Raw genomic sequence first — 25,576 nt, forward strand, 5'->3', positions numbered from 1 at the left:
GTCTCTCCTCTCTGCCTCTTCTGTGCCCCAGGGATGCTGAACTTCCCCTCACTTATAAAAAGAAAAATACTATATAGTTTTTTTTCTTTGAAAAATAGCATGGGGATTTTGACTGCGATGACATACAATCTATGAACAGCTTTTGGTGCGATGGTCATTCCACATTATCAAACAATTCACAAGTACAGGAGGCCTTTCTATTGTCTAGCATCTTCTTTAATTTCTTTTTTGGAGTTTTAAAGTTCTCACTGTAGAGATCCTTCACCTCCTCGGTTAGGGTTCCCCCAAGGTAATTTTCTCAAAGCCTTCACAAATAGGAGTTTTTCCCTAATTTCTTTCTTGGTGTGTTTACCCTTAGTATGTAGAAAGACTAGATTTCTTATATGTTAAGTCTGTATCCTGCCTCTTTGATTAAAGTATTAACTCATTGCTTTCTAAATATTTATGTGTATGCCTATAGACAAATATTACTCTCAACCGTAAACAGAGAGGCCTTTCTCTCCATTGAACAGGAGTGAATACAGAGACCCTTTGCTGTTCAAGGGATGAGGACACCTGATAGCTGAGAGCTCGGCCCCACATAACAGATTTGTAGTGTCTTCCTCTCTGTGGCTCGGGGACACTTCAGGAGATGGGACAGAAAGAACGTAAGACCGGAAAGATCGAGAGAAGAGCTGAAAAGTCTACCTCTGGACAAGACTGCCATGCCAATCACACACTCACCACAGATGTGGGCCTATCATTAACAGCTAGGTATGGAAAGGGGAGGAGGGAAGGGGACCTACCTCTCCCCCCCCCTCCCCCGACTGCTGAGTTATTTGCTGATAGAGTCAGAGAGAAGGGGGGGACTGCCTTCAGCTGTGTACCCACTGGTGGCACTATTGGGCCTTGGTTAAACTAAGTGGGATATAAGACACAAGGACAGATCAGAAACCTGGGGTGGAAGGGAGAAGGAAGGGCAGAGAATAGTTGGACTACGTTATATACGTGTACAAAACTGTGAATAAAGACATTAAAGAAAGAAAATACAACATGGAGGGAACAGTCAGCAAGTCAGCATGCCTTCGTTAACGCAGAGATAGAAACACGGGCTGGTGGTGGACAGATTTTTTTTTTTTAATTTTAAACCTATTAATTAATACTGCTACACTTAGGGGACACAGTGTCCCTCCGGGTAGGCAATTAGGGGCGGCCAGTCTGCCACTCTCAAGAGATGCATGCATCCTGTGATTAAAGCCTGCCCTCCCTCTCTTTCTCAGAAGCCCTCAGCATGATGCACAGTGCCTTTTCTATTACGGTGCATATTTGCAAAACTCAGTCCCTGTCTCATTTAACAAGTATTTATTGGGCTCCTGAATCTGCCGAATTCCTTCCCATGTGTGGGGATTGACAGGGTTGGCAGAAAAGGCTATGGAAATTTTTTGAGTCCTACTGGTTGTTCTGTGCTGGTGTTAGGGAATCAATGCATTCTTTAAGCAAATAGGGAGGTGCTGAGATTCTCCAGGCTGCAAAAAGATAGGGAGAAAACAAAGTAAAACAAACAAACAAACAAAGCCCAGTACCATTGTCCGCACAAATACAAGGACTAGATATTGCGTATCATATTTATTGGCCAGCATAGGGAAAACAATAACACACCTGGCATGCATCTCATGTGCAGGAAAAAAAATAGATTTTGGTCTTCAAAGAAAATGCATGAGCCCCTGCTACATCCTGATGTCAGTGTTTGAACTCATGGGTGTCACAAGCTTCTAAGAGAGGTATACTGAGTCTAAGAAAGTAAAAAGAAAAGAAAGAACACATCTTTCTCTTTGCCGGAAAAGAACAACTTCCTTGTACGTGAGACACACATGGCTCCCAGCCCTTGGAATCTGTCTCTCGGCCATCTCATTCCTACACATAAAATCTCACTTCAATGTGAAGTTTAGCCCTTAAGGGAGAGCTGCCTCTTGAATCAGACAGCCTGGGTTCATGCTCTGGCTCTGCCAACCATCATCCGTGTGGCTATGGGAAAACGGCACGTGATATCTGTAAGCCTCTACTTCCTGCCTATAAAACTGAATAATCACATATAGGGTTGAGCAGACATTAGCCCAGGGCCCAACGAATTAGCTACTATTAGCAACATCATTCATAGTTTTGTTTGTTGTGCATATAGGTGTGTACCTGCATGTGTATCTTCATGTATCTGTAGGTATACATGTATGCATGTGCAGGTAGAAAGGAGAAATGACAACCTGGCGTCATTCCTTGCTTGCTGTCTATGTTTTTATTTGACACAATAAGTTCTCTCACTGGCCAGGAGCTTACCTAGTAGGTTAAGCCTACTAGGTAAGTATAGAGATCTGCTTCCCTTCCCCCAACCCCTGCAAGCTCAAGCACTAAGTTGCCCCTACCCCCACCCCTGTGCTTCAGAGCACACAGCACAGACCTGGGTTTTTTTGTTTGTTTGTTTGTTTTGTTTTGTTTTGTTTAATGTGGATTCTGGAGAACAAGCTGGAACCCTCATGCAAGCCCTTTACGGCCTGTGCTATCTCTCCTGCCCTTATAATGTTAGTAAAGACAGAACCCACTCTCTCCATCAACACTCCCACCCTAGATCCCTCCAAATATAACGTAAATAGCTAGGCAGAACCACAAGGGTTTATTATAAGCAATAGGTATTCCCCGCAAACAGGTTCCGAGACCACCTGGACAGCCTTTTGAGGGCTAACGATTCTAGGTCCATCTACAGATGAGTAGGTCAGAATTTCTCCAGCTGGTCTGCCTGTAGCACAGGTGACATAGGCTGCCCAGTTGATTTGGAGGCACAGTGGGGGCTCAAACCCTGAATTAGCGTTCCCATGCCAGGACATGACTGCTTCTATTCAGGCAGAGTCAGCACACCTGTAGGTAGCCATGCTGGTGACTCACTTTGCTCAGTGTCCAAATGACAAACTCCTCTGCTTCCTAACACTGCTACTAGAGTTGATGACCCCGGAAGTCACCATGGTCTCCTACGTGGTTCCCCAGAGAAGGACAATGGATGGAGTCAGTAGCAGTCAGTCTTGGGAAAACAGGCAATAAGGACCAGGAAGACCCCTGCTGCTGCTGCTGCTGCTGCTGCTGCTGCTGCTGCTGCTGCTGCTGCTGCTGCTGCTGCTGCTGCTGCTGCTGGGAGCCCAGATGGAGTCAGCTCCACTCTGGAGCAAAGACACAATCCAACTGAATATTAGAAAAATATGCTCTGACCATTTAGATTTCAGAAGGATCCAAAACCAATTTAGACTCCAGTCGGTGGACAAAGTTCACATTCAGCAAAACGGCTCCAGCCGTTGCATCACACAAACAACAGGGCGATTCAGAAATCCAGATGGCCGGTCATGTGCGGAACAATGCTCTCATTTTTTCTTCTCCTTCCCACCACTGACCCCGAGAGCAGGCTGGAAAAAGCTTAGCATCTGTCGCTACTAAGAATAGGCTGGGCCGATGATTATTTATGAACTCGTAAGACTTGCGCTACCTTGCTCACTCAGGGGTCCTCACAGCAGAGAGCTGTCATGGCAATGGGGGTCACACAGCAGTGGCCCTTTCAAGCCAGAGCTACTGATGGGTCATTGGGTCCAGCAGGTGAGAGCCTGACTCTAAAATCTGTACCTGATTTTATCAGGATACCAAAGTTCTAAAGAATAACATGATATAAGAGACTGTCTTACAGCATTCTGAAGTTCGAATAGGATATACAAGGAACATAAGAAAGACAAGGATCCTTCTCACAAACTGCTAAGGACTCAGAGTCTCAAAGATGATTAGCCAGAATCCTCACTGTAGACAACCTCTCCTACAGACACCTCTGGGTATGTCAAAACTAGGACGGCAATTTAGGGCCCTAAGGCTAGGGGGTCACCGCTTTGAAGGTAAGCCTATTTCAGCATTTTTCTGACAAACATAAATTACATACACTATATCAAGACCTGCTTCAGAAACCTGGTACTTCCAATCATGCCTCTGATACCAGAAACACTTATCTAAATTGAGGAAACAAGCCATTATGCAAATAAAGGCAAATGACATATATGTCTATCTTTGTAACATCAAGTCACCCACTTTTCAAAGCTGTACAGACACAGTGTGGACTGAGTTCATATCTACAATATAGAAAAATTTCAACCTTGGTGAGGTTTCCCAACTCCACCTCTCTTTCCCAACTCCTCTACTTAACCTGTGATAGATGGTGTAATTTATTTAAAATGTTGGCTACCCTCTTCTGTAAACCAATCTACATGCCCCTCATCCTCTCCCTGTGCCCTTTTCTGATGCTACTGAAATCAGCCTTGGCCAGGTGACTTGTGGAATATGGATAGGACTGTTGCCATGCCTAAGACAGGGTGCCTGAATGGAGATTTCCCAGAGCATCATATAGTCGACTCAGAAAGAGTACTATAGCAATACGAATAATAGATACATCTTTGCTGTTGGCCATTGGGATTGACATCAGAGCTTCTGAGGTTGACCTTGAGCTTATAGAGTGATAATGTATTTCACGGAGTCTGAGCTACCAAAGCACAGCATTGGGTGCCTGTCTACAATCAATAGACTAAATGAATATTCTCAATGAACCAACTTTAAAAAACAAGCCCTTCATATAACTCTATAATTCTATTCTCCAGCCTCAGTCTTTCAAGACTTAAAAGAGGAGAGCCCTTGTAGACACACTTCAATTTTTTCAAAGACCCTGGGAAGTCTTCCTGGCTGGCTGGTTCCTGACTGGTCACCACAAGCTCATGGGACAGGACAAATCTGCTTCCAGAAAACATAAAACACTTCCTGTTGCTGCCAGGTGGCCAAACTACAAAGTTCAATCCCAAAGGTCATCTTCCAGGTTTCAAATACCACCCCCTCCCCCACTAGAAGCTGTCCTTTATCTCCCTAAGTCACTCTTAAACAACACTTTTGACTTCTGGGATGCTTTGCTTGAAAGCAATCACACAGTGCTGGTTTTTGTTTGGCTGTTTGTTTTGATCTCCCTAAGTTCCTTACTAACTTGTAGATTCCCTGAAAATGGGGTCTGTACTAGTTAACCCTGTCAAGTTGATATAGTCTAGAGTCACTTGAGAGGAGAAGCTCAGGTGAAGAACTGCCTGGACCAGACAGGAAAGTCTATAAGCTATCGCCTTGACCGCTGATTGATGTAGGAGGGCCCAGCCCACTGTGGATGGCACTACCTGTCGGTCATCCTGGACTGTGTAAAAAGACTAGCTGAACAGGAGCCAATGAAGCCACCTTCCTTCATCATTTCTGCTTCAACTTCATGCCTTGGGTTCTTGCCCTGTCTACCCTCAATGATGGACTATTACCTGAAAGCCAAATAAACTCTTTCCTCCCCCAAGTTGCTTTTGGCCATGGTGTTGTTATAGCAATAGAGAAGAAACTAGAGTAGAGTCTATGCTACACTCCTGCGCTGGCCATCTGTAGACTCGATTCATATTTCTTGTTCAGATAACGGAATGAAATCAACCTCCGAATGTGAAGTCATTGTGCTCAGAGCTTGAATTAAGCAGCAAAATCTGGCCCAGCAGAGATCTTCTTGAGTGATTTACACCCTCCCTGCTTTGAGAACTGACTTTAATAGTTAAGCAAAGGCATTCTCGTTTCAGTTTCTGCTCCTGGTCTGAGCTGGGCAGACCCAAAGATTTGACAGACTGGCTTTCTGCTTTGCACAGTGAAAAGTAGACTGTCATTCTTGGCAGCTAAGGCATGGTCACCTATGAAGTCAGTGCTCTGTGTCCCTGACCACCGGGTCAATGGGGACTACTGCTAAACATCACAACAAGCATATGCTCCTCCAACAGCTACCATTTTAAGTTTGTCAGTCCAGGATGGGAGACCTAGGGAGACAGTTTCATGTATAGAAGGATGCCAGGATGGTTTCTGGTCAGAAGAGAAGAAAGTGAGTTACTGATTACTCAAAATTACTAACAATCAGGGGCAATCAGGGACAGCGAGATGGCTCAAGCCGACCGACCTGAGTTCAACACCTGTTTCCACACAGCAGAAAAGAGACAATTGACTTCTACCCTGCCACATGCACACTTGTGGCACCTGCCCACCCTTCCCACACCAAAATGACGAAGGCTTCCCCGAGCACATGCACAGATGCCCACGGCACATGAGCCTGTGTGCACAATGTCATTATGGTACAGATTTACCTGGAAGTGTCCTTGGAAGGTCTCATTCCCATGCCTTACAAAGATCTTGCTGGACTTCCTGCTTCTGCCTGGGCTACTCTGTTCTCTATTCTCAACTCAGCAGGCACAGTAAACCACAGTAAACCCACCATGGCTTCTGAGGGAAAGCCACAGCTCTTCAATGGCCAACAGGACCCGGTGTGAACACTCCTTCATTTGCCTTCTACTCCCTCCTCCTAGGATACTTCTGATAACCTCAGGCTGTGCCAGCTCAGTCTCGCTGCTTCCTTTGCAGCTATGGTCCTCTCTCAGACACTCTGGTCTCCCTCCAGGCCCTGCTCAAACATCACCTTCTTAAACAGCTCTCCCACGCCCTGCCTGTGTAAAACTCTTACTCCTCCCTCCATCCCCTGGCTCTCCTCCTGCCCACAGAGCACTTGTTGTTTACCAGATTGCGCCTTTCTCCTTTAATCTTTCCTACCAACTGCCTTCCATCAGCGGGGTTACGATCTCTAAAGGCAAGGGTTGCTTTCTGGGGTATCCACTTAGTGGCAGTATCATGGAGACACTGGTGCCCAATAAAAGCAGGCCCTTAGAAAACGCTGTGAAATAAGCTACTGTCTCATAAGGAAGTCCCCTCTTTTTGTTTTTCCATGATTGCTGCAAGCGTTAGATGTTTTAGGATTCTCTCAATGACTGTCATTAAGGCAGATATCTTTCTATTAAAAGCATGTTGTAGAGTAAAATTAACCCTCTTTCGGCGATTCTCATTCCGCAGCAGTGAGGTAAGTCATGAGGGGGGAACTGGGCAGTTCTCTAGATAACGTGATGACTGCAAATGAAGAAAAAGGTGTGCTGAAATATTCCTACTGTAGGACAAGGCTCAGAATCCTGGGTGGTTCAAGAATCACATCAGAATTCTGGGAGGCCTGGTGTTGCACAAGTCAGTGATTAATTCCCATCTCTAACACCTTTGAGAAAAATATCATTTGGCAAGCGAAAACCACAGTTACCGGAAGAAGCTTAGCTTGGTTCAGACTGTGGAGTTTGCATTCTGTCGTTGGCTAGATCCTAACCCATATGGGATGTGTCAGAATGAGAGTTCAGGCCACAATGAGGATCTCAGTGTTTTGACCAAATGCCACCCTAGGGATTTATATATTAGCTTATGTGTATTAATGTCTTATAGGCATTAAACACCCTTTGGGGGCTGACGAGATGGCCCAGTGGTGCTGCTCTTTCAGAGGATCCCGGTTTGGTTCCCAGCATCTTCAGAGCAGCTCACAACTCCAATTGCAAGATTCAAGGCTGTCTTCTGCGCTCCTCAGGCACTGCATGAGGAAATATGGTGTACATACATGCACACAGGCAAAAACAAAAAAAGAAAAATCTTTATACATATAAAGTAAAAAATAATCTCTTTCAGTTCCCACAGTTGCCTGGTTGAAGAGATCACTTCCCTATCTGATTCCAAGATGGCCTCTGTTACCCTCCATGTGCCGAAATAATTTCCCTATACACGCAAGGCCTTTCCCTATGGTGAATCTGGCCTTTCCCTATGGGTCTTTGCACGATACTTTAGTAACAGCTCTACCTCAGTGTTTGTAAGTATGTTAAAAAATGGGAGGCACACAGGGAAGACTCTGACTGGGCTGTGGGTTCAGGGGCCCTCCCTTGCAGCACCAGCTGACCAAACAGAGATCCTGCTGCATCTGAAGCCTTCCACATGGGCCTCTGTGAGTAAACAGACCAGCATCATCAGAGGGTCCACTGGCTCCCACAGCTGCCAACTTCAGTGATGTCAGGAGCACCTGCAGACTGTTTAGAGCTTGCAGCCTCTCAGCTGCCCCCGCCCAGTGCTTCTGACTCCACTGGTCTGGGACAGGCCCAGGGAAGCTGCCTTGGGGTAAACAAACACAGGCTGTGCTTTGAACCTTTAAATCCTTGCTTTTTAAGATCTATTTATTTTGCTTTATGCGTATGAGTGCTTTGCCTACATGTTCTATGTCTGTGCCCTATGCCTGTGTTTGGTATCGTGGAGGCCAGAAGAGGCTATCAGATCGCTTGGAACTTGAATTACTGATGGCTGTGAGCCACTACGGGTTTACTGAGAACCAAACCCGGAACCTCTGCGAGAGCAGCCAGGGCTCTTACCTCAGTCATCTCACCAGCTCTCATCATTAAATCTTAATGGAAGCTCTTACATGTTGGGTGGCTGTTAATCTGGGTTTCCATAGAGGGCTTCTGTTTCCCTAGTGTCCTGGACTGAGTGACATGGACCCCACGCTCAGCCACCTCAGAGATTAGGTGCATCCAACCTTTTGACATTTGCAAAAGCATACCACCATCTATAAAGTTCACCCTTGGGAACCAGATAATTGAATTTTTAAAAATTTCAAAAACAAAACAAAACAAAATTCATAAAATTTTGAGTAAGTCTGTATTGTGCTGCATACATTCCATCAGTGCTAATGGAACTCAGTGATGGTCCAACCAGAAAGGAGTAGAGGTCTGTGCTTCCAGTGACCTGAATTCTAACATGTGGTGGTGAGGGGCTCGTACCTGGTTTGCAGGCTCAGTCAGCTGAGGGCATAACATATGACAATCCATTCTTCTCATGCAACTCAGACATCAACAGCAAAGGCCAGAGAAGATTACATTAACACAACTACTCCTGGAGCCTCCCTCTATCACTCTGAAGGGAGTGGCGGGGCGTGGGCCTCCTCTCCCTTTGGTTCAGTACAAGAAGCATCAATTCAACAGCTACAGTGTGTCAAAAATAGTAATGCAGATACAAACTCTGTAAAAGGGACCCCCTCCCCATTAACATTCAGGCCTTACTCCAGGGTTCTCCAGAAAACGGCCTCTGTGGGGATCAAAGGATCAATATTTAAAATCCCCCTGTGATCCCTGGCACACATAGCTCACCCCCAGTAGTCATTCTTGCACATGGGGCAGCGTGTCCCTTCGAAGCCAGTCATCAGTTCTTCTCATGAAACTGACTAGAAAACGCCAGGCACTTCTTCTGTGACTGCACACCTTCAAGCTGTTTCTCCAAATCCTGTCTCCCCTCTGACCAGTTAATTCCCCACTGGAGACACACATAAAAGACTTGGGATCACCATGTCAAAGGAGGAATAAAGTGCACAAGTATACTCACCAAGGTACCCACAGAGCACCTGGGACTGTCTGGAGCAAAAGCTGCCCACTGAGCCAGAGGGTGTTGTAACAACTGGGCAGACAGCTAGGAGTTTTAAAAAGCAGGCATTAGCTATTTTACTGAAGACATGCGCAGCCCAGAACTACACTAGCATTCCAAGTAGAAAAGGGGCTTGCTGGCTAGTTTTACCATCCCCCCCACACCATCCCTCCAAACAGCAGGCATCTGGTACCCAGGGCAGGACATGAAACAGTCCAACTCTCAGCTCCCACCCTCAATTTCTAACCCCTGATCTCATGTCATGCCTTCCCCAGCAGCCCACTTTGCTCAATGCAATTGTCCCCTTAAGGTGCTCAAGTTGTAAAAGTAACAGTTTGCAATTTGTATACCGAACTGGGAAAAGGTAACACCTTGCGTTAGACTAAAGAGAAATGGAAAAGGCCTTCACCAGTTTGGACAAAAGACAGCCTATCATTAAGAGCAACGCTCGAGCTTCTGTTTGGCTGGCCTAGATTTCACAGTTCTTAAAAAAACACCTGTCCTTATATTTCCCCCCACATATGAAAACCCTTTCACCTATGGGTCAGAAATCCAAGGGCCCGTTGGTCTGGAGCTGTGGACCTATGGTTTCAAATGCTGGCACATGTTGAAAGAGATGCAGCTGTCCTGACACCTGAGCTCACTCTTCCAACAGAGCAGCAATCAGACTTAACTGCTGCCACCTGATTCTCAGAGACAAAACACACCGGAACAACAACAACAGCAAAAAACCAAAACAAATTAAAAAAAAAACCCACACATGTATGCATGTATATCAAAGGGGAGAGAAAACACTGCTGAGCGTTCAAAGCAACAGCGTTTCTCTTGCCAACAGGGTTTTTTTTTTTTTTTTTTTTTTTTTTGCATAAGAAGATACAGATTAAAATCTGTTGATTTCCCATGAATTTACCCAGGCTTCTGTATGCAAGAGATGGCAAACATGTCCTCTTTCCCCCCAGCCGTATTTTAAAGACCAATCTAAAAGACAAGCTCGGGCTGCAATCCTATTAGTTATCTGGTTTGTGAAGTGAACACTACATTCGGACCCGGCGCAGACACAGTTCTACTCTGGCACTGCGCATGGGTTTGGAGTCCTCGTGCCTTCAGTTTGTATGTCTGTACGGGTGTATCTTCCAGGAGTACCTGGCACCCTTCAGACCCGACTTGAACTTTCTCTGGACAAGACAAAGGCCAGCATGGGCTTCCCCCCACTGCACTTTAGACATAACAGCTCTTCCCATACTCCAACATTCATCCACTAACCAGACCCCAGTGACAGATGTTCACACGTGTAGATTTGGCTTTCAAGACAGAAGAACACTCTGGTTTGGAAACAGGGCTCCGCTCAGCTGGTGTGGCAGGGACGATGATGGCTACGGATGGCACTCTCGCTGTCACATTGCTACCATATGCTGCTACAAGCTCGCATCTGCAGCCATGTGTTCCTCCCAGTAAGCGACTGTACTGTTTACTTTTATGGTTTCTACACAGTATGATAGGGAGAGTATCCCTCACCCCGCGCATAAACTGTTTGTCCCAAGATTAGCAAAAGGGGCCTTTCTCTTTCATATCTGACCTTTACAAAGCCTTGCTGAAAGTTATCCTAAATAATACTCTTAAGGAATATAATCAGAGATGGGCAGACATGCAAAGCAAGCCACTTGCACAGCAGAGCTTGCGCCTCTGTCTGTGTGAGGGCCCTATGCGGTACTTGGGGGGAGCCTAAGTCCTTTCCCTGGGAAACAGCACCTTCTTCAGGCCAGTGCATGCCCTGATACAGAAGAGACACCATTCTGCCCACTGAAGTTAGAAGGCTGACACTGCCCAAAGTCATGTAGCTCACAGGAACATTAGTGAGAACAACGGGAGGGGAGCACTATTCTTGAATCCTTTAAGTATGCACCTCTGGTTTGCTTTCACCCCACTATGAAGTTTCAATATTAATAATTCCTCCCTTTCCTCTCTCCCTTTGTCCTATTCTGTTGCTGGCTATCTGCTTTTTAATCAGGAACCCAGGAAAGGGATGTCTGGTGTAAGCCAATACGACAGACAGTAAGATCACAAACTGCATGCCTCTATAAATTAGTCAATAGTGACTTCTCAGGCCACAGAAAGAAGTCCTTGATGTTAAAATAGTCATTATTCAGATTGTATAAGCGATGATACAAATACACGTTTGGTTTTTTGTTTTTTTTTTTCCCAGATGAATGAAGCGCTGGTTACCCATGATGCCTCACAACGTAAGAAATGCTTCGAGAAACCAGAGACATTCAGGATCTTAGAGACGGAACTGTTCAAAAGTACCTGGGTACTCCCAGGTTGAGAAAGAGGAATATGAGTTACAGAAACTGAGGTGAGGATGGCATGTTTAGCATGGATAAATAACTAAAGACTGTGATGTAAATCACAAGAGTTCCCAGCTTGTTTTAGCCCAGGACTTACTTAAGACAGCCAGCCGGCCATGATACAAACCCGTGACTTACAAAGGGTCACTTTTCCTTTGCTGTAGCTGGTTGGATGACCCTGAGGAGCACTGCAGGGTAGCAAAACGCCTTTGTAGAGTGTAAGAGGCAAAGAGTGGGACTAGGGGTTTTTCAGATGCCCAAGCGCCCCTGAGTCCCCTCTGGTGTTTGTTATGGATACGTATTACCAAGCCTTTGTCTCTGGCCCCTCCTGGTTGTCAGAAGGGTTCCAGAAACCTGCATCCTGCCAAGAAGGTCAAGAGCTCCTCATTTAGAAACCATCTGGGAATACTGTGTGGAGTTCATCGCATGTAATTAAATGTCATTTAAAACTCTCAGGCAAGGACTGGAGAGATGGTTCAGTGGTTAAGAGCACTGACAGCTCTTCCAGGGGTCCTGAGTTCAGTTCCCAGCAACCACATGGTGGCTCACAACCATCTGTAATGAGATCTGATGCCCTCTTCTGGTGTGTCTGAAGAGAGCAATGGTGTACTCATATACATAAAATAAATAAATAAATCTTAAAAAAACAAACAACTTTTGGTCGGGTGAAGAGACAGCTTGGAAGGCGGCTTGATAACGGGTTACTCTTGCAGAGAACCTGGGTCCAGTTTCCAGTCCTTACCCAGTGGCTCAAAACTGTATCTTGCGTTGCGGGGGATTATATCCTCTCTTCTAGCCTCCAAGTACACTGCATGCACGTGCTGCACATATGTACATGCCGGCACGGCCATCCACATAAAATAAATATTGAGACTTTTTAAAAGTCTCAATAAACTTCATGTCAAATGAGCTCCTGAGAAACCCTCCCAAGCTCTTCACTCAGGCATCCGTGGTATCTCTCCATAACAACAGCACTTAGGCCAGCTTTCACCTGTTCTTAGAATGTTCCTACCATTGTTGCTGGGCAAGGCAATCCTGGCGCTAGACTCCAGGCCCTCTTCCCGCAATGCGAGCACTCATGAAATGAGATCCGGATCTGCACACATCATTTCCTTACTGACCGCGGTCCTTTCTGACAGTGGAACTCTCCTGGAATATCTCCCCCTCCAAGAGAGAGCACAGGCTTCCCAGGAAGCAGAGGCTGGTCAGGGTGCAGGTTCCTTAGGCCCATCTGGTGACTTAGTTAACACACTTAGCAACCTAATACTGTGACTAAGAGGTACAAGAGTGGGCGCTGCTCAAACCAGCAAGGTTTGTTGGTTGTTCTTCATGCGTCCAGATGTCTCGGATATAAACAAGATGCTGAAAGATATGGGCAACGCATGGGCTTCACAGACACCTCGAAAGGCGGGACTTGCTGGGGCAACACCAGGAGTGAAGGCTGGAACTGAGCTTTGTGATGCCCTACCACTTCCAGACCAGGAAAGGGTTTGGTACCCTGCCTCCCTCTGTCCCTGTCCTCAACTTCCAGAGCTTCAAATGCCAAGGGATGAACTTGGATGTGCAAAGATACCCAAGAGACATCCCAGGGGGCAGTTCCTTCCATAAACGTTCTTCCTCTGCAAAGAATTGGCTTTTATCTGGGATTGCTCTTTCCTTCTTCTGACCCAGGGTCAGAGTACACTGTATGCACTTTTTAGGACTTTCTGAGCTAGCCTTTTAATTACAGAAATTTGCTGTAAATCAAGTAGGAATAATTCCGGGGTGATCGTGATGATATCAAAGCAGAAGTGACAATGAGATTGAACTGGTGGATGAACTGTGGATGGCTCTCTAAAAGAAAGAATTTCCCCAAATGGAAAACTTACAAAGCTCTATAAAGTCTGGCGCAGATGGAATAATCGGTGACACACGTGGTCTGAGAAGCAAAGAAATTACCAACAAGGAAACCAGTCCAAAGCTTGAAAATGAAATTGCATTTCCCAGAATACTCCTACTTATATTTTGGCAACAATAAATATCCCTGTGCTGTTAAAATCCACCAAGAAAAACTACCCAATTATTTTTGCTGTTGCTGTTTTCAGGTGGAGTGATTTGAGAGCGCCCTAGGCCTGTGACCACTTCAGCCTGTTTCTCAGAGCCAAATGTTGCATTCTTGTTCACAAGAAGGAATGAATGAGGGTTCTTATGGCAGCCTGAAGTTATGAATGGATGGCGATCCGTGAACTGGCTTGTTGGGACAGATGTGGTGTTTGTCATGTGCTGTGGGCAAGATAGGGAAAGCTACGTGAACAGAGCCAAGAACTAAGCCAGGGCAGTTTTCTTTTTCCTTCATGAGACTGGAAAGGTCCTGGAGAATTTCCTGAAACAAACCCCACCAGAGAGCACTTCTCACATAGCTACTCCATGACTGTGCATTCAGATATGCGCGGTCTCCTCTGCAGGAACAACCTGGCTCCTAATGACCAGTTCTGGAAAGAGCCAGGAAGCCCCGAGGCAGCAGACACTCTCCCTGGGAATGGAGATGCTCTGAGCAGGGCTGGTGTGAAGGAAAACAGCTGCCGCCCAGGGTTGGAAATGCTTTCAAACTATTTTCAGACGGTTTGGGCTTCACAACATCCACGGAGTATTTCCCATCTGCCTTTGGTTTCTCAAGTCATTGTGGCTAAAGAAAAAGTGAAGCCAAACATTTCTAACTTCTCGGGCCTAACGAGAGTCCAAATGTTAGGACTTGAGAGAATGAGGGGAAGGGAGCGGCCCACGGGGCAGATCTTGCTCAGCTCCACGACGCCTCCCCTCTTTCCAAAGGACCTAAATCCAGTCAATTTCCTCTTGAACAGAAGAGTTTTCTGGCATGGGTGAAGTGGTGCTCCTGAGCTGCCCTGAGAAAGCCAGGGCACAAACTCACAGAGGAAACGTCTACAGTACACGGTTAAGCATGCCCGGAGGGCTCAGCGTGGCTGTCCCTTTGTCACTGGTTTGGATTGCCTCCTCAAATCACTTCAGGTGACTTCTGGAAGCCCCTTGGACCCTCTCATCCAGCTTCCTTCTTCAGACCCCCACCCGCTCAGGTCCTTCACTTGCTTTCAGCCTTTGTACATAATTCAGGGCTGGGCCAGAGCTGGTCTCCAGTGAAAGTAAGTCTGCCCTGCTCACCCATGGCTGGCTGACCCAGCTTGGCGGTACTCTCTCCAAATGTCTTGTTTCCTTATTCTCAATAGAGACTCACTGGAACAGGGGGTGGGGAAGACAGGGAACCACTATGAAGTGATGAGACCAAGTCCTAAGGTCCAGGAGCAGTTGTAGTAGGTGTCCTCCTCCCCCTCGCTATACCATGGTTCAGAACACTAGGAACAGCTCTTATTTTCTTCATTCTTAAGAAATTGAGAAACTGAAGCCCAGGCAGGTGATAAGCATGAACCTATGCTACAAGGCCAGTAAGGACACAGTTCTGAAAGCCCGTACCGACAGGATCATGTTACAGCCCCCACCCGCTCTCCTCTGGTCCAGTCCCCTTCCATGAGTTGCTTCTCTTGCTTCTACTTCTTTTCGAGCTCTAAAGCCCAGGCTCGTTTTGCTATCCAGATGGGTTGACTTTCTAAAAGCATCATGCAGTCTTTGGGAGGGGTTGCAGCATAGGTCAAAGCCAAGGACTTGATAATTCATAATGTTTGTATCAACCAAGTGAACAGATAAAAGCTGAATGTGTTGAAGAGAAAAAAAAAATCCCTCCAGTTTTGTGCAGTCTTCAGAGATACATTTGCTTTCCTAGGAAACTATTCTGAACTTGCAAATGCAGTGCTCTTCTGGAGAACAGAGTCATTTTCACAAGGATTGACCAGTGATGTCAGGTCAAGAAAGGCCATGCTGAGTTACCCATAGTGGCACACACCTGTAGCTCCAACACTCAGAAGGCAGAAACAGTAAAATAAAGAGTTCAAGGCTAGCCTGGAGTACGTATCCCAAGGTCAGAGCTGCACATGAAGACCCCATAGCTAACAAACAAAAAGAAAAGCAATAGTGTCCATTTCCCAGACTCTGTATTAAGGCCTCTATCATCAGCAGGGAGTGCAATCTTTATTTATATAATATATCACTGATATACTGATGGCTATAACCTCAGATGTCAAAATGAAAATGCTAGGGCCAGCTTCAGAGTTGGTGTAGGAAGACGAAATGAGACACATGTAAATATTTAAAGCCACAGAAGTGTTCAGTAAAGGTTCACTTCCTTCTTGTCCATATCAGTATAATCCTCTAAAAATGCAGAAACAGGGACTATGCTGCCTCAGTCTGGTGATACTATAAGTCCTTTCTCCTCCTTTAAGGGAACAGCCTTCACTCCCAGGTCTCCTGGTGCTGGTCGCTTTGCAGGTTTAGTCTTTCTCAGGAGGCAACACTCACTTGTTGAACATTTACTGAACAAAGGCAGTGTGCTAGGTTCTGTAGGAACAGAGAGGACCCGGGACATCTACAGAACCAACAGCACAAGACAGTGTGCGGAGGCAGACATGAGTAAACCACAGGTCAGAATCTCCGGGTGCACGAGAGCCAATCGAATTCAATCAAAAGGAAGATGCTCTCTTAAGGAGGAGTCATCTTCTTATGTCTGCAACAGTCCTCAAAATATTAAAAGGCAGTTCATCCAGTAGAAGAAACAACATCCACAGGACCCAGAGACATGAAAATCCATGTCCTGTTCGTGGATAAAAGTCAAAAGAAAAGGTTGACAGAAAGCAGTGCTAACAGGCGGAGATTTGGTCACAGGCAGAGGCGGCCGGGCTGAACAGGATGAAGGTAGAGCTGACCTTAAAGGGCTCACAGCGCTAACTACTTAAGAGAGCTGAACCGAAGAAGACACCAAAAGAGCTCCAGGCCTCCTCAGGTAAGAGGCCATCCACCTCGACATCCTCCTTCCCCTAAAAGCCATTTGAAGAATAATCGGAGCGAACCAGGGATCTTGACCCACTGTATGGAGCATCCATGGAAAGATGTGGGGATGCCTAGCCATCCCGAGAACGCAGGCGTGGTCCCCGGGACATCTCATCTCACATAAATACTGCTGAACCCATGCCTCCTCATAATCAGTCATGCACTAGAATCCGCTGGAGTAATCTTCCTTTCTGGTGGTGTAGAAGCCATGGTTCATCTTAATGTCAATAACAGTTGCAATGCAATGGATAATGACTTCCCTGCAGAGGCCTACTAAGTGCTAGAAGCTGCCCAGGGCTTCTTCCCACATCAGACCTCTGCAATCTGCAGAAGCAGATGGCCGGGTAGAAATCTGAAGGGCTGCCACACCCCGCAAACAAAGCAGGGTACTAGATACAGTTAGGCACAATGGTTTGACCACACTACAGAGGGATAAACATCATCTCCAAGGGTGAAGGGCAATTTGGATGAAAAAAGTCAGGGTCTAAAGAGGGTTTGATGTGGAGTCGAAGCCATCGGGCCAACACAGGAAGCTGGTGGTCAGAGTGCAGTCTAACACCCACTTCTGACTATCAGAGGTTAGAAAAGAAACCACCACCCACCCAAGGCAACTTGAGGTTAGAGCAAGACACGAATTTCTTTTAAACAAAAGGTGGAAGTAAATCTTTTGGTCTAAACAAGCCTGACCCAGAATCCCTGACGTGTTTTTAAATTTAAAATAAAGCACCTAGAGAGCAATGAATTGCTGGCTTAAATACTATCTGTGTTTAAAATATATTAAAGAGCAGAGCACAAGCACACCAGATGCTTTCAAAAATGACAACAGAAACATCTGTTTATCTCAGCCAAAGCCACATTTCGTCAGGCTGCAGGGAATCTGCAAAGTGGATTCCTCAAGGAGACTGAAGGACAGACCGGAAATGCAGGGAGACTGCGGAAAGGGCGGCCCCAGGCAGGCACCTGCTTGCTGTCCACCGCTCTAGGGAATTTATGGAGAAGATGCCAGGGGCAGTGGGGAAGGACCTAGGCCAGGAACCCATCCTTGCACACTTCTCCCCGAGCTCCTCCACCCTGCCTTCCCGAACCTTCCAAAATTACAGCTTCAAGTGTGTTGTAATCTCTGGGCAAAGGCCCCATAGTCACTGACCTCCTCGATTCTAACCCAGATTTGATGTGAGTTCAACAGTGAATCATGAGCCCGTTTTCACATCTCCATTTCCTCTAGGAAAAACGATTTGTCATTCTTTCATATCTACACAGAAGGTGCCTGAGGAGGTTACATCAGCATCTCTCCACCACAGGGAAGACAACATTCAAGACCTGCATTTTCTTGAGTTGACCACGGGAGACGCTGTGGAGACGCAGTGGAGACACGGAGGTGTCCTTAAGGGAACCACATGTTCTTTAATCTTGGGGACCCCCCCCCCAACCTTTAAAACACAGAGGTGTACTCAAGAGAGGCAGCAGCAAAACTACCTCCCTGTTCCAGCTGTAAACTGTGTTTTCATTTGCCTACTTTGCAAAGTAAAAATGAAGGAGATCTGAAAGGAGCAGAGCTCAGAGGTGCTCAGGTGTAATCACAGCAAGGCATTAAAAGTAGTGCTGGCCACGCGGCTTCAATAAAAAGAGGGGATGAGGGGCCCGAGAGGTGGCTCAGCCGTTAAGAGCACTGACTGCGCTTCCAGAGGTCTTGAGTTCAATTCCCAGCAACCACATGGTGGCTCACAACCATCTGTAATGGGATCCAATGTCTTCTGGTGTGTCTGAAGACAGTAATGGTATACTCATATACATAAAATAAATAAATAATTTTTTTTTTTAAAAAGAGGGACTGAGAGTCAGATCTGTTGTGCATTAATAATAGCCCTCACGGAAGTAAAGAGGTATAGCTAGTCATACTCAACACTCCCCCTCCTCTCTGACTCTCATCTACAAACACACAGAGAATCTTTTAGGAGATAAGGCAAAAATACATCTTTAAAGTAAGGCTACTACTGTGTTCTGCTAATATCCCCCTTCATTGGGCCAATAGACCAGCAATCTGGATATACAGAAAGACAGATTCATGATTTGAATACTAAGTCACATTCCTCAAAACCATCCTGACGGTGGCATTCACCCTACATCCCGCAATTTCACTTGGAAATTACAGGGGGGCTGAGAGGGAGAATTGCTAAGCATTGACTGCTTAGCCTCTGTGCGAAAGGACTGCAAAGGCAAGCTCTTTGTGATTTTTCCAGGCTGTATACTTCAGTCCACCTAATTCAGAGATAGAACAAGCCAACGTGACCATGTACTGTCTTTGCTACCCTGGGTTGACAATTTCACTCTTCGAGAACACAAATTGCTTATTCCGTTTGAAAGGAAAATCCAAGATAATTCCTCTGTTCTTTTTGTTTTCTGTGTGCTGACTTGGCGTTCCTGGTGAGTGAGGGACCAAGGCCATCGCTGAAAGCAAATGAATGGGAAAACTGGCTGTCTCTACTTCAGGAGCTTCATCATCATCATAATAAATACACGTCGTACAAAATAGCCTAATCCATATTCTATTCTGATTATTCTCTTTTTGATGATTTTATTTTAATACCCTTTGATTATAACGATATTTTGTCATTGCTATTACTTTTTAAAATGTTACTGGGTGCAGAATTCAGCAGCCCAAGCTGCACACCAGGGAACTGTGGCTTCTCACCATGGGCAACATTAAAATGAGAGGCAGAATAATTCTCGGCTATATGGAGGAAGGGGTAGGATGTCCTCTTCCTTATAATAGGATAGGAATATCCCTGGCTTCTGTCTAAAAGACCAGCAGCATCTCACCTCAGGACAGTGACAACTATTTTCAGACATTATCAGCTGTCGCAGCAGAAGCCATGGGGAGCAAGGAGAGGAGAGGGACTCAGTGTTGCCAGAGTCAGACCCAATGAGTGGCAGCTTTGTTGTGAAGAGAAGCGGAGAGGAGAGCCAAGCATGGCGGTGCACATAGGTGGTCCCAGCACTAGGGGAGACAAGGATGGAGGGCCATGAGCTTGAGGAAGACCTAAGCTATACCACAAGTTTAAGGCCAGCTTCGGCTACAGTCTGGGGACCCATCGTAACAAACAGGTCTGGAATACAGATCAGTGGTAGGAAGTGCGTCCTTACATGAGAGAACCTCAGACTTGAAACAAAACAAATAAATAAGTAAATAATAAATAAATAAAATTAATTCCCCTTTCCCCACCGTGTCTCTATCTGTTTTAATATCAATTTAGTTTCTTCTTAAATAAGAAAAGAGTCACTTTTTCGGAATCTCTAAAGCCTTATATAGTGTCTTTTGAATAACTGCATCTTGAACTTCAAAGGAACAGTCAAAGTGTTTGGCATCCACTAATTCCTGCTCAGCAGGCTGTCCACAAACTCCAGCACAACTCCACTCTGAGTCTTAAACCAACAGTACTGGAAAAGATCAATATGTAGAAATTCAAAACTAATCAGATTCCTTCTTTAAATGTTGACACAGTATTATTTATACCCCCATAAATACATTCTTGGCTAAAATTCATACTGGGAGCTTGGCACCTGGCCAGTTCTATTAATATCTACTTATTTATATAGCACACTTGGCCAAGGATAATATTTAAGACAAAGTATGCCTGAGGGCATATACAATATCTCTTGTATTTTCGGTTTTAAATCTCCACATTGCTAAAAATATTGAGTTTGAACTTTATAAAACATCCCACCAAGGGCTATCAGCCATCTGTAGTGATATATAGTCACCAAGCATAATTAGGGCATATTTGTAATACTTGAGTTGAAGTCACTCCCTAAACGCTAATAAGCTGGTAGAAAAAAAAAAGAGGCGGTGATCTTTCCCATGACTCCTCTATGGGCTTATGACCCTCTTCAGATTCACTACAAGATGTAACAGGCACATGCCCTCCCTGCATGCACCACAGTGAACCAGAAAGTGCTGGTTCATAAGCCAGCCAGCCCTGCCCTTCCAATTCTCCTTGCTTTAAATACAATGGAATGATTTTCTTTTTTCTTTTCTTTTTTTCTTTTCTTTTCTTTTCTTTTCTTTCTTTTTCTTTCTTTCTTTCTTTCTTTCTTTCTTTCTTTCTTTCTTTCTTTCTTTCTTTCTTTCTTTCTTTCTTTCTTTCTTTCTTTCTTTCCTTTTGGACGCACTCACTATATTCCAGGACTAGAAAGTCCTGGAAAATCAATTAACCTACTTTCTATAAAATTATCCACAGTCCCTGCACAGTTGTGCTGAATCTGCTACTATTAATATAACTTTCTACTCCTAAGCTTCTACATTGAACACAGTTTTCTCAAATCTCTATTTTTTCACCAAAAAAATGATAGCACATGTGTGCATATAGTGTGTGTGTGTGTGTGTGTGTATGCATATAGTGTTTATGTGTGTGCATGGGTGCAAGAATACTTAGGTTCTCACTTATTTGGAGGTTCAGGAGTGAGTGGGATAGAGAAGAGTGCACGTAATAATGCTGTTGACACTCTCAAATCCTCCCTAGAACCTGGGAGTTTTTCTAACTTGCTCCCGGGTTGTCCTGTCTGCCACCTTTACCCATCGGACAGAAGCACGTCCCGGGTGGCCTGCTCCTTGTGCTCCTATGCAATGTGAGATTGGATCTTTGTCTTCTTGGCAAACTTCCTGACAGCTAATCTGAGCTTTTGCATGTAAACACCAAAGAAGGAGTTATTCAGCCCCGCATAACATGCCTGTCTGTCAGCCCAAATATGTGGTCTGCAGAGCCAACACACAAATGTGGGAGAAAGCTAGCCGATTCAAGCCTTCCTCAGCCTCAGTGGCTCTGGACTAACTACAATGAACTCCCTTCCCTAACATCACTGTGGCTCCGCCCCAAATAGAAAGCCTTACTTCCCAGGGGGAATAAACAGGGCGGAGTGTATGCACCACCACCGGTGGCTAGGACCATAATTACAATAATAAAATCACCCTGCTGCCAGGGCCCCCTGCATCTGTTAAGGCACCAAACAACAAGAGACACTACAGGGTAAGAAAAGTGACCAGAAAGAGTGTGGTTAGACACATGGGTAGACCGACACTCTGAGGACACCAAGACAAGACGCAGCAAGTCAAATAGCTATGGCTTGTCAAACTAAAAATAAATATTAGAAGAGGAAAGCACCACCCTGCAGTTCTAACTTCTGGGATAAAATTACCAAGATGGCTGCATTATCTATTTAGGCAAGACACAGAGACTTCACAAAGGCAGCCAGCAAGGATATAGGGCATGAAAGGGGAGGAGAGACCAGATCAGCCAATGAGAAGTTTACGACGGGGACTTGGAACACAGGGATGCTGAAGTGTTTTTTTTTTTTTTTTTTCTTTTAGTGTTTCTTCCTGGTGTTTAACCCTCTCAGGTATAACTCAATGCTGTTGCTGCTGTAAAATCAATCTCTCTCTCTCTCTCTCTCTCTCTCTCTCTCTCTCTCTCTCTCTCTCTCCCACCTCCCTCTCCCTTTCTAAAGAACTCTGAAACAAATCTACATTAACTGTACTTCATCCCTTCCCCCCAAAAGGCTCCACAATAAATCACTGCTACTGTATGCCAGCTGTTTTTGAAGCTATTGCTCCCAGCGAAACAGGGGGATTTTTTTTTTTTTTAATAGCTGTCTTTCCTGTCTTCTTCGATTTCAGAATGCACAGAAGACCCTGCTGCTTGTGAAAGCACCGGACCACAGAGTTCAAGGTTGAAAAGGATCACGGAGAATCCCCCCCTAAGAAAAACGACCTGCACCCAGGCTAGCGAGGACTACCTAGAAAAACGGGAAGTGAAACCTAGTTGAGCCCAGTTAGAACGGTATTTATCCTTTCTCAGTGTCCACGTGAGGTCAAAAGGGGACTTGGCTCCGCGGTTTTGCAAGAGGTCTGGGCGGGAAAAAACACCTAGAGAGAGCAATAAACGACCTGGAGGATTTAAGGGGTTTTGAGTGACCCCCACCCCCCACCCCGCGCGTACCGCAATCCAGTTTGGTATTGGTGATGCTGAGTTTCTTAGGGGAGTGAGAGACAATAGCTAAGGCTTGGGGAGTCCCCAGATAGGTCAGAAGGGAAGGGGGCGCCTTTGGAAAGGCTAGTTTGGAAGCACTTTTCTTTAACTCTTTGCGTACCAGTTGGAGGACACCCCCACCCCCACTGCACGCCAACCCGGCAAAGAAAACAAAGTCTACCGTGGCCTCTTAGTCTAAAGTCATCCCGGGAAGCGCTTTCCTTATGACAGAAGGGAGCTGATTCTCTAGTTGGTAGACCAGGGAAGAGGAGAACTCCAAACGTCTTTTAAAAGGTCTGGGGCGTTTGTGGGAAGGCAGTTATGGAGAAATAAATAAATAAAACATAAGTTGAAGGTTTGCAAGCTTGTGGATCGCTCTCCATCACACGACTTGGAAAGGCAGTGTAAGGGACGAAGGACAGAACCGAAACGAAGCGATCGGGACCTGGGGACTCAGAGGAATGGGCGAACGCCTAAGGCTGCTGTGGATCTGATGAGCTCCGGGCTGACCTTAGACTCTGGGATGGAAAAAGCGAAAACCACGGAAACTGTACTTACTTTCGGAGAGGAAGTGGGACGGCATGTCGATTTTATAAACCTCCTTGGCGTAGTACTCCTCATCGCTCCGCTCTCGCTCGCAGGCAGCTGCCCTCCGGCTTGCCTTCTCCTGCAGTAAGTCCCTGGTACTGTTGTAGATGGAAATCACCTCCGGGGGGACCTCATCTGGCTCCGGATAGTCTTCCGGGGGGCTGGTGAGCTTCAGCTTGCTGAGGATCTGCCCGCGGATGGCCTCGATCCTCTTGCGCATAAACTGGTCCATGTCGAGGGTGCTGCAGGTAGACAGACTGAGCGCCACCGGGACCAGATGCAGGAGCAAAAAGGTTCTCAGCACACAGTAGTGCATGTTTTTAAAAGGAAGAAACGTTTTTGCTGTTGTTGTTTAAAGTAAGAAAAAATATGAAAAGGAACTAGTAATTCTCAGAGCGGTCAGGTAGAGCTGTTTTTAATACGAAACTTTTGCAAAGCAGTCAAAAGCCAATGCCCAATAGAAAAACGTCCCTGGTTGGGATTCCTTTAAAAAAGAAAATGCAACGCGTTCCCAACGTGGAGATATTAATATGCGATGCTGGGGTTGGGGGTTGGGGAGGAATCTCTCACTTTAAGGAGTAAGAAAGGTTTGTTTTTTTCTCCTGAAGGGAGAGGGTGAGTGGCTCTGAAGTAGAAATAAACTTAAGAGGAAGAAATGGAGTTCAGTGTGTCAGGCTTGGGTGCGGAGTGTCTGATCAGAACTCCGATCCTCCAGCCAAAAGGGAAGAGACGAGAAGGTCCGGGGGGCAGGCAGGAGGCACGCAGGGCCGTGGGGAGCGCTGAGTGGCGGCCGGGGCTGCGCCGGGCTCTAACTGAGATGTTCAAAGATCGAGCGGCTCGGCCCTGCCTTCCACACGTGTGTGGATGAGTGTGCGTGTGGATGTGTGCGCGCGTGCGTGTGCGCGCGCCCAGAGCGAGCCTGGCGAGCCGCGGGGAGGCAGATGCGCCCGGAGCAGCTCACTCGGAGACTCGGTGAGATACTGTCCGCCCCGGAGATCCTCCGAGGCCTGAGCAGGCGGCGCCGATCTCGCTCCTGCCGGCTGCGCTGTGGCCTACACCCGGCTGGGTCGCTCCACGTTGCAGCCGCCGCTGCTGCCTGCAAAGAGGGCCAGCCTCCAGCTCAGTCCTTCGGATCCTCCTTTTCTTGCTCCAGGCGGCCAAGGGCGACAGAGATCCGCCACCTCCTTAACCCCCTGTGGAACAACACTGCCTCCTGGGCGCGTTGGCTGCGGGCTGCCCCGGGACTCGCACCCTTCCCTAACCTCTCCTGGCTCCCACCAAGCTTGCACTTTCTTGTTTAGGGTAAGTAGGTACTCGCGACCCTAAAATAGACCTCTGCCAATCCGATCCTTCTCTCTGCAGCTGGCTTGCTCCAGAATGGCTCCTTAAACCCTACCACTTCTCCCCATCACTGGCGCCTGCCTTAGAGCTCAGCTCGCTGTGACTTCACTCTCTTTCTCTCACTCGCTCTCCTGCCGGCAGCCTCAGCAGCTCCGCTCCAAGCAAACCTTCTGTTGCCAGCAGATAACATCACGATCCTGCCTGGAGCAGAGATTTATAAGTGCTCTCCAAACCACGTGTTTGCCTTCAACAAAGTGACGCGCTAGAATTACAGTCAGAAGTCCTCCGTTACTAAGACCACGAGCTGTCGACCGTTGAGGGGGTGTGGAAAAGGGGAAGGCCCGCAAGGGAGGGCGACTGGCATGAGGAATTTGCAGTAGTCACTGTCTGTGATCACCAAGGGACTGTCTGTGGAGGAGCGGGCAGCTAAGCATCCCGTTTGTTTCTACACTGTGGGGGATCATTCATTCGCAGCTTCCCTGAGTCCCTCCTGCCCCCAGAATACTCAAGGCCATCCATCCCAGCCCTGAAGACATGCCTTCCAATCTGAGATTCCTGACCTAACTTTTGAGTTCTCAGGGATTCCACAACAGGTTGTTTTTTATTAGTCTGCTTACAATCCAGCCCTGTTTGCCTGTGAACTAGCAGAGAACAGAAGCACTCCTTTCACCTAAAGCATGTTCTCCGTTACTGCTTTGAATAAAGGAACTGTTGCCTTCTTTGAGTCCCTGCTCATGTGGCTTCCTAGACAGGGATGATCCGCCATCTTCCACCTGTCGCAGCATCTGTCTAAGACACCTGGGTTTGAAATGTCTGCCGTCTCCTGTCCCACAATACTCATAGCTTGACATTTTCTACCTCAACCTGCCCAAACTGGATGGATACCAGAATTGTCCTTGCCACTGGGTTTTTTTTCCCCTTTCACCTTTAGTTAGTCAAAGTCAATATTTCAATCTTAGCGATGACTCTGTGGGCACGCTG

General features: G+C 46.4%; 1 protein-coding gene across 1 annotated transcript in view; it reads right to left on the reverse strand.

Annotated features, from left to right (window-relative positions):
* The window catches only part of Tgfb2 (transforming growth factor beta 2), an 80,194-nt gene extending 55,357 nt beyond the window's left edge, over positions 1–24,837 (reverse strand). Inside the window, exon 1 of the mRNA XM_052200849.1 lies at positions 23,225–24,837. Within this exon, the coding sequence (XP_052056809.1) occupies positions 23,225–23,570 (346 nt within the window). The 5' untranslated portion in view covers positions 23,571–24,837. The remainder of the gene's footprint in view (positions 1–23,224) is intronic.
* Between the last annotated feature and the right edge of the window lie 739 nt (positions 24,838–25,576).

The sequence above is a fragment of the Apodemus sylvaticus genome, chromosome 12, assembly GCF_947179515.1.
Source record: "Apodemus sylvaticus chromosome 12, mApoSyl1.1, whole genome shotgun sequence".
Classification (NCBI taxonomy): domain Eukaryota; kingdom Metazoa; phylum Chordata; class Mammalia; order Rodentia; family Muridae; genus Apodemus; species Apodemus sylvaticus.